The sequence below is a fragment of the Falco biarmicus genome, chromosome 2, assembly GCF_023638135.1.
Source record: "Falco biarmicus isolate bFalBia1 chromosome 2, bFalBia1.pri, whole genome shotgun sequence".
Lineage (NCBI taxonomy): Eukaryota > Metazoa > Chordata > Aves > Falconiformes > Falconidae > Falco > Falco biarmicus.
Genome location: NC_079289.1, coordinates 72,382,901 through 72,395,776, shown reverse-complemented (window position 1 = coordinate 72,395,776; position 12,876 = coordinate 72,382,901). Strand labels below are relative to the sequence as shown.

General features: G+C 37.7%; 1 protein-coding gene across 1 annotated transcript in view; it reads left to right on the top strand.

The window, feature by feature from the left end:
* The window catches only part of OCA2 (OCA2 melanosomal transmembrane protein), a 176,265-nt gene that overhangs the window by 108,854 nt on the left and 54,535 nt on the right, over nucleotides 1–12,876 (top strand). Inside the window, exons 20-21 of the mRNA XM_056329924.1 lie at nucleotides 204–308; nucleotides 11,593–11,686. Coding sequence (XP_056185899.1) covers nucleotides 204–308; nucleotides 11,593–11,686 — 199 coding nt within the window. The remainder of the gene's footprint in view (nucleotides 1–203; nucleotides 309–11,592; nucleotides 11,687–12,876) is intronic.

The window sequence follows — 12,876 nt, the reverse complement described above, 5'->3', positions numbered from 1 at the left end:
GTTCAAATTTTCTTGGAAAAAGAACAGTAATTGTGTTATTAAATGTTAGGCTGTTTTCTTTAAGATGTTTTCCTATCTCAGAGCCTAAAGGAATAATAAATACTGATAAATTAAATCTGTGAAGATTGTGCAATTATGCCACGGGGGAGGACAGAACAACACTGATCTCATCAAAATTTTAATTTGATCTCTCTCAATTCCAGGTGGTTCCTGAGGACCAGCGCTTGGCAGTGGCCATCGTTTTAGTGCTCTGGGTGTCTGCTTTGGCCTCCTCTGTGATTGACAATATCCCCTTCACGGCTACAATGGTAGGGTCTGTGCAGCACTTGCACGTCCTCCTCCTGGTGCTGGCAAGGCAGCTGAGCTTGCTGATTACGATTTGGGGTTTTTTTGATCTCTGCTTTGTTGTAGTTTAGTTTATCCCCTGAGATGAAATCAGTATTGCAAGCTTATTCATGATGTTTAGGCATCTAGCTGGCCATTGGTGCTAGCAGCCACAGTTAGCTGTGGAACTAGAGACACTGGTTTGGCTGCATTTTTACACTTTCTGTCTTACATCCACATCCATAGCTGAAAAGTAAAATTCTCTTTTTGATGGAAACTGTCACTATCCATCTGCTGCTATCAATGTTTTCCCTCTACATGCTGTGTAGTTACACTAATGCTTTGTTAACACCTGAACCATTTATTGCTGCCTTACTTATGTAATTAGTTTAAAAACCAGCAAATAATGTTAAGCGTAACAAATGTTTATCAGCAGCTGAGTTTGAATATTAGAAAAGCAGCAAATTATAACAAATCAATGCATGCTCAGATAGGTTTATTCAATCAAGTTCTCTGTTTAAAGTGCAATAATCCCTTCATTATTCTGTAGGAATGATTCATTGTTACAGCTTGTTCTTAGCTAAATATAATTTTTCTGTGCCTTTTTTCTTCCATTGTTATTGGATGGTCATGTCCACCCTTAGCCTGTGTCAAGGTTTAAGACACTTCTTACAGGGCATGTGACAGGTTGGACAGATTTATGACTGCTCTATCATATGTTAATAGAGTATTTTGGTTTGATTGACATGGTGTTCATTGTGGAATTATATTGATGTAAGAACAACAGAGTGCAATAAACATGGAAGGAGAGATTGGTTCAGGATGAGTCACCTCCCAGCAAACACTTGAGGACTATTTGCCTCATATCCAGCTAGTCTATGAAAACTAGCTTGAGGTAATACTGAAAAGGACTTGCATGCACATCAACCAAAGGGGCTTTTACAGGTTTTGAAACAAACCTTCTTTTACAAAAGTATGTTTTGGGAAATGGGACTGAAATGCAGGAATCCTTTGGGATGCCTGAAGACCACTTCTTTTGTATCTTTGAGGAAGAGAAATACAGATGGACAGGAAAGGATCCTTGACAACATTTTAGACATGTAAAATACATATCTTTTTCATTCTGCTCTGGGCTGAACCTAAGAGACTGCTGCAATTTTTTATTTATTTTTTTTTCTTTTAAAATAGGCAGAGTGTGGAGGCAGGAAGAAAGAAAAATGCAGGTGTATTCTCACCTCTGCAAAAGCAGTCATTAGCTGAGGTGTTAAGATATTAATTGTTATGTGGCAGACTAAAGTCAAGACCTAGCATCATCTAGCTCAGTGAATGAACTTGCACTTTGATCTTTGTCATTCTACATTAGAAACCTACAGAAAATTCCTAAGGAACTAAGTCCCAGGTTCTTATGTAAGGTTGTATAAACTTTCATTCAAAATTCTTTTTCTTTGGCGCTTGGTTCCTACTGTTAAAACAAGCAATATTTGGTTTTGGAAGGCTATTTATCACTATATATGTTAAAGCTATAAACTTCCAATGAGGAATATTGCATATATTGAACACAGCTCTTTTGTAGAATGATTTTTCACTTACTGGGGACTGAGTATGTGTGTGTAATAAACACACAGTGCAATGTGTATAGATCTCCTTTTATTTATTGACTTGGTATTTACAGAATCAAATTGTAATTATTAATAACAGATAACCATCCATACAGCAAATTCATTTATTCAGCCACATAGTTCACTCACACATTCATACAGTTACCCAGTGGGAGCAAAAGCTTGGAGGTCAACCACAGCTGTGTACTCAGAAGCAGAGGATCATACTGACATGCTTCCATATATGAGTTTGGTTTCATATGCCCTAATGATACAGGAGTATGGGGCACCTGCTATGATGTAGCCACGAATGATACTGTCCTTTTCTGGCAAAAGGTTCCAGCTTCACAGCTGAGCCTGTGCTCATAGTAATGGAAGACACATATATTGAGTCCCTTCAGGGCTCCATAAATCTCCTTCAGTGGTGAACAAATGTCTGCATGACAATGGGGCAGTCTCTCTTGTGTTTTTTGTAGTCGTAGCCTTGATGGACCATGTACTGGGTAGGGATGTGGGTCCTATCAAGTTCTTCCCATTTTCTGAATCCAGTGATACAAAAAATCTGGATGGTTTCATAGATCTGACTGAGAAAAGAGTGTTTGGAGGATGGTGTCAGACCTCTGCCAATAGAGGATTTGCTCACCCCAAGGCAGTTAGCCACTAACCAGTAGGAGTTAGGGGAAACCAGTCTCACAGCACTTTGACTTGTACATGGATAGGGATTCCTGAAATACTATGCAGAGATGATGAAAAGCTTGGTGGCAGCTCACAGTCAAGGACATCAATAGTGTCTCTTCTGCATTTAAAAGGTGAGTATACCATGATTTTTGTCCCATATTCCAGAGATGAGACAGTACCATTAGCCCAAGCATTTCTGGTTGTGAGCCCCCAGATGACTGTGGGCAAAACTACTGTGATGGTAAGGGTATCTAGAAAGTCATACTGCTCTGTTCCTTCAGGGGTGGGCAGGCTCAAGAAGACAGTCATCAGTTCGTTCATGGGATGTCCCCAGCACTGCCTCTGTGTTGCTGGAAAAGGTCTTTCATTCATCCCCTACATCACTATGCAGTGTGCGCTGTCCAGACTTGGCGCGGAGGGGTGGGGTGGGCTACACACACTCGGTGTAGTAACTCAGAAATGGCATGAGAGTGGGCAGAAGTAAGGGTCTCCAGTATGAGGTGACTGACCCCCCTGGGCTGAAGGCAGCATAGATAAAAAGAGACTCATCTCCAATGCTTTCAAGGTCCTATCACACCATGTTACTTGCATATGTAGAAGTAGCCAATACAATTGATATGTATTTTGACCCAGGACCTGCCTAAGAAATGGAAGGAACAGGGAATTCCACTACAGCATGAGGTTTGGCTTATAAGGCACACAGCTGGAGCAAAGAAAAAGAGGAAAACTTGCAGATAGCTCTGTAACCATGATATTGTGTTTCCTTAAAAAAAATCAAGTTGAAGGATGGTTGTCCAAGTTTTCATTTCAGCTTCTTTGTACTAGTGGGACAATCAGATTCATAATGATTTGCTTTGTCTATAGAAAAAAATAAAAATGAAAAAGAATGCCTTTTTAATGGATTTTGCAACTAAAAATTTCACTTTATCTGTGTTTGGATAAAGTTGACTTGTCCATTTTAAGTTTCAGATTGGATAGCATTAAAATTTAAAACTGACCGATCCTTACCTTAACAGGATGTGAAAAGTGGAAGCTGTAGATCAATAGTTTTAAAAGGTAATTAAAATATGGACACATCTGAGCCAGCATTATTAATAATTCTAGAAATATAAACTGTTTTATGAATTGAAGTAATGAAAACAGATAAGGAAAATTATTTCCTAGGAGAAAATCTAAGCATTTTCAGTTATTTCTAAGTATCTATGTCGACAAATTAGGATTCTTGTTTATCCTAAAACATAAACACATTATCTGCAGTCTTAAGAACAAAACCTAAATATTTTCAGTTAGTTTAAGGTGAAAGTATTTTAAGGTGCAAAATATTCATGTGTTTAAATATTTTGAAAAAAAATGATTTTTCCAGCAGCCTTCAGCATCAGCATCATGGAGAAGAGTTCTCTCTTACTAAAAAATTCTGAAATCACAAAAATCAGATTAGTTTATTACTTGAAGCACCTTACTCTGAAAATACCTTTCCAGTGCAACACAGTTGTTGGTCAAATTCTTCATTGCTTTAGACAAGAGTAAATCTGGTATAACCCCACCATCAAAAATGTCAGTACTGTATGGAATTCATGTACAGAAGTTGCTAAACTGAAAACTCTTCAAAAAGCTCAGAACACAGCAAGTATTTTATGGTACAGAGGATACTGTAGAAAGGTAATTGAATACATGAAACAGCGGAATGAGTTTCTGAGGGCATTTAACTCATCATAGGTAGATTACTTTTATTGTTTCTGTCTTGGTGAAATTCTGTTTGTTAAACTAAAATAAAGCATTGGAGCTGCACAAAGACAAAACAGCCTGCAGAGTATCTTCCAATTGCTTGTTTCATATAATTTGTCCTGAATGCAGAGATAATGAACTGCCCCAAAACAAGATGAGGGAATTGGAACCTGCTTGATAAAATGTAATCCCAGGACTTTCCCCTTCTCATTAAGCATTGAAGAGTGAAGATCCAGCTCCCTAATTTAGTAGGTGTTCATATGAGAGAGTGTATCGCACTTCATTGCATAAGCATGCCTGGCAATTGTGATAGCTGTCTGCAAGTGATAGGAAAATGAATAATTTCTTGTTAATATTTAAAAAATGTACCATAGCAAAATGTTTAAGCATTATAGAGTATTTCACTTAGAAGCAACCTACAACAATCACTTAGTCCAACTGCCTGACCACTTCAGGGCTGACCAAAAGTTAAGCACATCGTTGAGGGCATTGTCCAAATGCCTCTTAAACACTGACAGGCTTGGGGCATCGACCACCTCTCCACGAAGCCTGTTCCTGTGTTTGACCACCCTCTTGGTAAAGATATTCTTCCTAACATCCAGTTGGAACGTCCCCTGGCACAGCTTTGAGCCACTCCCAGGCGTTCTGTGTCTGGATCCCAGGGAGAAGAGCTCAGCAACTCCTTCTCCCCATCCCCTCTTCAGGAAGCTGTAGAGAGCAATGAGGTCACCCCTCAACCTCTTTTTGTCCAAAGTTGACAAAGCCAAGGTCCTTAGTGGCTTCTCACAGGACATGCCTTCCAGCCTTTTCACCAGCTTTCTTTCCCTCCTCTGGACACATTCAAGGACCTTCACATCCTTAACTCGTGGGGCCCAGAACTGCCCACAGCGCTCCAGGTGAGGCCGCACCAGGGCTGAACACAGCGGTACCATCACCTCTTCTGGCCGGCTGGTTGTGCCGTGTCCGGGGCACCCCAGGGTGCGGGTTGCCCTGGTGGCTGCCAGGGCCACTGCTGACCTGCATTGAGCCTGCTGCCGACCAGCACCCCCAGATCCCTTTTGGCAGGGCTGCTCTCCAGCCACCCCTCTCCCAGTTTATTCTTGTGCCTGGCGTTACTCCATTCTAGATCCAGAATGCAGCATTTTGAGTTATTAAGTTTCATCCCATTAATTGTAGCCCAATAGTCCAATCTATCTAGAAGCTTCTGCAAGTCCTCTTGTCCCTTGAGAGACTTGACAGCACCTCCCAGTCTGCTGTCATCAGCAAACTCACCAACGGTGCATTCAAGCTGTTTATTTTATTGACATGTTTTATTGACTATATGCTGGAAGCATCTGTTTATATTTTTCTTTTATTACCAGAACTAAAAATATAGCTGTAGTATAGCCATTTTAGCTGAGTTTAAACACTATTTCCTCAATATAAAGTAACCAACAATTTCCATTAACTACCTTACTAGCAAGGTGACTTAGTCTCCGACAGGTCTTTCTTAGAAACAAGATGATTTTTGACCCACTATTTATTGCCTGTAAATCTGTCAGAGGCTTCTTATTTGCAGTACTGAATGTTTCATATGTATCTCATGTTCTCAGTGCCAGTTTTATTTTTAGATCTTCTTTGTCTTCTCCCTACCAGAGTTTTCTACAATGTCCTGTGTGTCAGTGCTTGATAAAAGTTTAAGACTGGGCCATAGCTGTCTGCAGAGACAGACCAATCATCAACAATTTGGGAAGCTACAAATTGTTTCCTATTAATGCACAATCTCTACAGTTTTCACAGAAGACATCTTTACCACATGCAGTTCTTAGCAAAATGCGTGCTGTGAAATCCCATGGTGTAAAGCAGCACTGAATCCCTAAAGTAAAGATGTGGATTGTTGTTTCATTGTCATTTTACACAAATAGACAAAATGGGCAATATGACCTTACTGTGCTGCACAGGAATAGGATAAACTTGTCTAAGATACTCTTCTTACACAATACGGATGTGTGATTACTTGTACAAGTGTTACCTTTGGAAAGCAGAAGTAGCTGAGAGACTCACTCTCTTATGAGTCTCCTGCTATCCCAGGAGGAGATGCTTACTGATAGAGCAGGACCAGCGCTCCTCCTCTTTGGTCTCCTCTCTGCATATCCAGGGTCCCGCTAGTAAAGCTAAATCATCATTTCTCTTTGTATTCCAAAAGGAGATCTTAATAGGTTCAGAAAAGGTCTTCCTTCTTCATCTCCTTGACAGTGGAATGCCATGCCCATGAGAAGGTTTTGTTATAAAAATAAGTGAACAGGATAAAGGTCTTGATTCAACTTGTTCTTTGGTAATTTGGAGTCTTGGAAAAGAGGCTGTGACAACAAGGTGTGAAAATGTTAAGTCTTTGATCATCGTTTTGCTTACAAAGAAAGAAATCTATGTACCAAAGTAAATGTGAAAGCAAAATGTTCAAGACTCTTCATTCCACTTTTGTACAAACAGGACCGGAATGAACAAGGCTTGAGAAGTGTCAAATAGACCCCCTCTGTCAAGTAGACAACAGAATTGAGATGTGCAAACAGCACCAGTTTCTTTTAACAAAAAAGGACTGCATACCACAATGTAAATGCAAGGATTGTTATGAGGAAACTACAGTATTTTATGAAATTTTGCTTAGTAGTATTTGGTGCATATAATTCTGGTCTAAAATCTCTCAGATTTCTTTTTTTTTCAAAACCTTCATTTAAAGTAAACATTGAGCATAAACATTTAGCTTCCTTTCTCTTTGATTGCTTCATGTGGCTTAAATTTTCAGAATGTTAGAGATCTGAGAGGTATAAGAAATATACTGTCCTAGAGAATCATATTTTTTGAGTCTGAATTTCTAATATTATTAACTGTTAATAGATTATATTCTTTAGGGAAGGTGGATAATTTATAACAGTAATAAAATCCCATTCAATTTTTAAAAGCTTGCAGTACTGATTTAAGAATAAAAACGCTGCAAAAGTTGAAAATACCAAAAATTACATTTTTGGTGTTTTTATATTTGTAGCATGTTATACGTACTTCAACAGTATATGGTACAAACAAACATTTTCTTCACAAGGGTTGCTTTTGTTTAGGATACTTAATATAGACAAATGTGCCAATATGTGTAGACACTGGCATTGTTCTTTTTGCATCATCTTACATCCTATATATATTTTACACATAACACCCTATATAGAATAAAGATTAATGGCTATTTCATTTCTGTATCAAGTCTTTGGGGACACTGTCCTTTTCCCAGGTACAATCATTATTTCTTACAGTTGCATTGCATTTTGCTGTTTTAATACCTAGAGGCAGATAGCCCTACAATGAGTGGGTGAGAGGGATTTGGCTTTGCTTTATAGAGCTACATCACTCATTCTATCTAAATCCTGCCAATCAAGCAGCAATGTTGGGTGCTTCAATCTCAAACTTTCCAGCAAAATCAGCAGTTTTTAACGAAACTGGTCAAACAGAGATTTATCCTGGTGAGACTTGAAATAAAGGATAAAAGAAATAAAAGCTATTTACCTGGTAAGACATTATTTCTCCCCTAATATTGATAAAGGTCCTGTTTACATAATCCAAAGAGGGAATAATGAAGGAAACATGAGGCTTCATAGGCTTTAACTTTTACTTTTTTCTCTGTTGAGGGGCAGAGCTTCATAGAACTATGAAAAAATCTAAATCCAAACAAGTTAAATCAATATGACAAGATATTTGTACAGTATGTATCACAGCCAGTTATACCCCAGTTTGCAAAGTATCCTAGCTTGGAGTGCTTTTGATGCTATTGTAAGTAGCATCAGGCTGAATCAGAAAGAGATGTAGAACCAACCCAGTTTTTCAAAAACATTGAAAACTACAGTGAAAATTTTCCTTCTAACCCTTTTATATTTTGTATTTCTGTTTTTATCACTCATGTTAATCATAACAGTAGATGGAGCTAAGGTTTGAGATATTGATAGAGCAAAAATGTTGCCCAGCATATACTCACATGAAAGAAAATTACACGTGACAAAAAGGTGATTTTGGGGGAAAACAGAGAGGCAGGTTCCTTTGTAACTGACTGTGCATGATTCTTATGTATTTAAAATAGATATATTAAAATACAAATGTTCAAGCACTAAGAAATGTCCATTGGCTTTAATTACTTTGCAACATCTCTTCAAGAGTTCTTGCTGATGATCAGATTTCTTTTTTTTTTTTTTTTTTTTTTTTTTTTAACCAGGAAAGTTGTTGGGACGGAATATAGAACAATCTGTTTGCATTATGCCTACTTTTAGGTCAAAAGAATTAGACACCAGTGACTTTTGGACAGCATAATGCATGTTTGCAAAAAAATTACTGTACATTATGGATCAACTAAATATTTCTATCTGAAACACTAGAAATTTAACTGAATGTTTTGCATTCATCTTTTATCTGGTTATTCAAGTTATTAAAAACTGAAACTTATGGTGCAGCACACCTTGTTAAAAATAAAAAGGATATATACACATTAAATCTAACTTCAAGCACGTGTCAGAGATCCATAGGACTTCCATTGTGACTTATAACCAATATTCTTTAGTAGAGATTAATTCCTTTAAATAGAGGAAACATTCAAATTTAAGTGTAAACAAATATGTATTGCTAAGGCTTGTTTCAATGTTTTGAAACATCTATGAAACAGAAAAACAGACATCTATGAGAGCAGCGATTCTTGATCTAGCCCTATTGCCTGTTAATGGACTTAGGAGCATGACATCATTGATGATAATTCTAACATAGATGATTAATTATTATGAAACCTTTTAAAAAAGAATTCACGGTATTTCTAAGTGGAAGAAAAACAATGTGATGTCAAGGAGAGAACAATAAAACCAATGTGGTCAACTGTATATTTTTGGGTCCCAAACCTGATGGATTTTCAAAAAAAGAAATGGAGATTCAAGCACATTACACAGTTGCACCTTCTCTTGTTACATTGCAATTTATCTTTGTGTTTAAAAGAAGACACAGTGAGTTGAAACCTTTGTTCAGTGACTTTCTTTTAGAGGGTTTCTGTGTCTTTAGTCAATAGAGACTTACAGGACACTGAGAGCTCTTGATCCTGAGCTCCTTCACTAAACAGAGAACCAAATTTTCTGATGGCACTATTATGCGTGTGTGGCTGCAAATACCGAGCAGAGAATTATCTCATGGACTTTCTGTCTGGGATTTCTGTTTTGCTTCTTGCTTCCCCTGTCCTTCACAGTGCCGTAATTAGGGAGGGGGCTCCTGGAGGGCTGCAGGGCTCTGCTTTCTGCATGGTTCTCAACAGTGAGGTGTGAAAATGTCATTACTTGCTCTGCACTTGGGAGCTGACTGGCAACAGCTTTAGGACTGACCTCAAGAGCAATGAAATAGGATTATAATTTTAACCTACTCTGCCTAACTGCCTTCTCTGCACTGGGCAGGTCACACACAAGGAGAAGTCTAATTTTAAGAGGTGTTGCTAGTCTGCATGGTTCAGGATTGTGTCCTGCAACAAGTGAGTTAACTGTAGTACGTCAGGATGCTTGCAAATAATTCTGAGGTACTAAATAATTGGGCTTGGTCCTCTGGTCCAAATTATCTAGTAGGAAAAAATGCTTTATTTAGATTGAGCAAAATGGCTTATCCTGTGATTTCAGTATTTGTGTTTAAATTTTGGTTTATGTTGAAACACAACATTGTTTTTAAATAAATATAACTGCAGTTTGAATTGCATATGTTCTAGCAGTGTTGGTTTGAGAGAAACAAATTCTGTGGGGAAAAATAAAATCTTTTATGACTGTTTCATGGGAAAAACAGACAAGATGTTGGGCATGCTGACCCTTCTTTGGGCCTTAAAGTAGAAATAGACATCTTCAGGCAATGTTGAATTTAAGAATAACTGTTTAGATATTGACTTATCTAGCTAATCAGTTAGAGGATTTGAGAGGCATGATTAACACCACTGGCAGGAGGGATGGGGAAACTGTTGTATTCTTCATAAAGCCTATATATTGCTCTATACCAAGAGAACACACACAGTCAGTAAAGGTGAGCATCACTCAGCCATCAAAATGAAAATATTTTTCAAGAGGGAGCTGTTCCATCTCTGAGATCATAACCCTTGAGGGGGATCTGTGGAATACATTCAAATGACAAACTGGAGGATTAAAAGTCATAAATTTAGTCACAACTGAAAATCCTGGACTCTGAGAAAGGATTAATTTTAAGGCATATCACAGTTATTTCCACAAATCCCTTCCTGCTTGATCTCTTGCTGTTCCATGTTTGCGTATTCTTTCTCTCTCCCTTTTGGTCCCATAAACATCTGTACATGTTATTTAGCCTTATCACCTCTACCTTTGCTAACAAACTTCACTCGACAGGTACTAATTACAACTTTCTTGCAAACCAAGTGGTTACACAATTCAGTTGAACTCAAACCAGTTTTTTGCAACTAAGGTGACAGTTGTTTAGCTTTGAAGGGTGTTACTGACTGAGAACTGGTGCTACCAGAAAGCCTCCCTGCTGTATTTTTGGGCTGTATACTATTTGCCTAATGAAGTCTATTATGTCTCCCTACAAACTTTTCAGGGGGTTTATTTTATTTGCTAAAGTGGTTAAATTAAATTCATAAAACTTGCAAGTATTTCCCAGTGAACTAAATTTATATTTTCTGGTAAATACAATGTTGGATTAAAAAGTAAAATAATGAATTCAGAAACCAGCCACATTGATCTTTCTCAGTTTTTTCCCTAACAGATCGGACATTTTTAATTATAGTAAGGATTCTGGAGTTTTTTAGTTACTGATACATGATTTACAGCCATCTTGATTGTGAAGGTCTGGGCATCTCTTACAGCTGCCTCCAGCAAGAGGGGATACAGCTTTGTCCTTTAGGTTTCAAGAAGTGGAGGGGGAATTGATTTATAGTCACTGTCAGTTCCCTGTTGAATTTGAAGGATCTAATGGAAAGCACTCATAACCTTAAGAGGGGCCTCAGTTTTGCCATAATATCTGTGTCAGGCTTCGCCTAACATTGCCAATACCTTCTCTTTGGCTTGTAGGACTAGCACAGTCAGTGGTGAAAAGTGAGTACAAATCAAGAATATGATGCAAAGTTAATAATTAAAAAACAACAAACAAGCAAAACAGTTATTCTTTAGACTTGCTGGTGGTTTAAGTTGTTTACTTCAATGAATTTTAATAATATTGTGCTGATGGTTAGATAATGTCTCCTGAACCTCTCTCTTTTCTTCTTAAACCACAGATTCCTGTGCTTCTCAATCTGAGTAAAGATCCTGATGTTAACTTGCCTGTGAAACCATTAATCTTCTCATTGGCCATGGGGGCGTGCCTTGGAGGTAAGAGTTTATGTGAGAAAACCAACATAAGGTAATAACTATGCAATTATGGCACGTATAAACTGGCACAATAGCTTCAATGATTTTATTATGCAAAGCATAAGGAGGGCCTGATCCAGCTCCTTTTGACTTCAAAGGATTCTTGGATAAAGATCCCACTCACTGTCTGCTGCTACAATAGGATTTTTGCAGTCCGTGTTTGACAACCATATCTGCATAAAGTACAGACGCACAAAGAAGCAGTCCAGATGGTGCTTATAGGGTTCTGATCTTTTGTGAGAGAAAATACAGAGAAACATTTAGCTTTCAGAATAGACACCCATCATTGCTCATTGAAAAGATGGGGAAAATGTGTAATAGCTGGGATCTGAAGGCTTGATTCAAAGTCTGCTGAAGTCACTGGGAGGTTTTGTGGCTGGCTTACAGAAATAGTTTGAGTATCCATTTGCTAACGTATTTAGCACTCCTCACATTAAGAAAGATCTTTTTGAAGTCTTTGGGAAATGTACCTTTAACAATGAAAGCTAATAGCCATTGTCCTAATACCCATCGTGGTGTTAACTGGGAATTCTTGTGTTGTCAGTGCATTAGCAAATAGCAAGCAGATGGTTTCATTACTTTTTTTTTTTTTTTAATTGAAAATGAACCATGTTTGTATTGTGGGCCCATGCGTTCCTTTCTATTTGTTATAACAGTAAAGAAGAATAACTGTCTGGTAGTGTTAAAATTAATGTTTATACCCAATTATTATTTTTTTTTTTACATTCTGAAAATGGCTTATGAAGATGTTCCAACAAGTTTCCAAATAGCAAGTGTACTAAGTACAATTAAAATGTGTGAGTTTTGAATGAGAAATAAAGTTAGGTTGTTTTTTTTTACTACCGAGAATTTTAATGCTAGTTACATTGTATTGGGCTGTGTTTTGATTCCTAAATACTTAGGTAGTTAGGTTAGATAAAATTAAGATGGATAAATGGTTTTCTGACATCAGTCCACCCCTTCTCCTGCTCTGTGCCCCTCAAAATAGTTTCCCTGACTTTACAGAGACTGAAGCTAAAACAAGTTTTGTGTTCAATACAAGTTCTGGCTTGTTTATTTAGCTAAGTGATTGCAAGTACAAGTGGCCTAAATACCTGACAAAGATTATAATGAAGTAATTTACAGATTGAATTTTAAAAGCATGTTGCAAA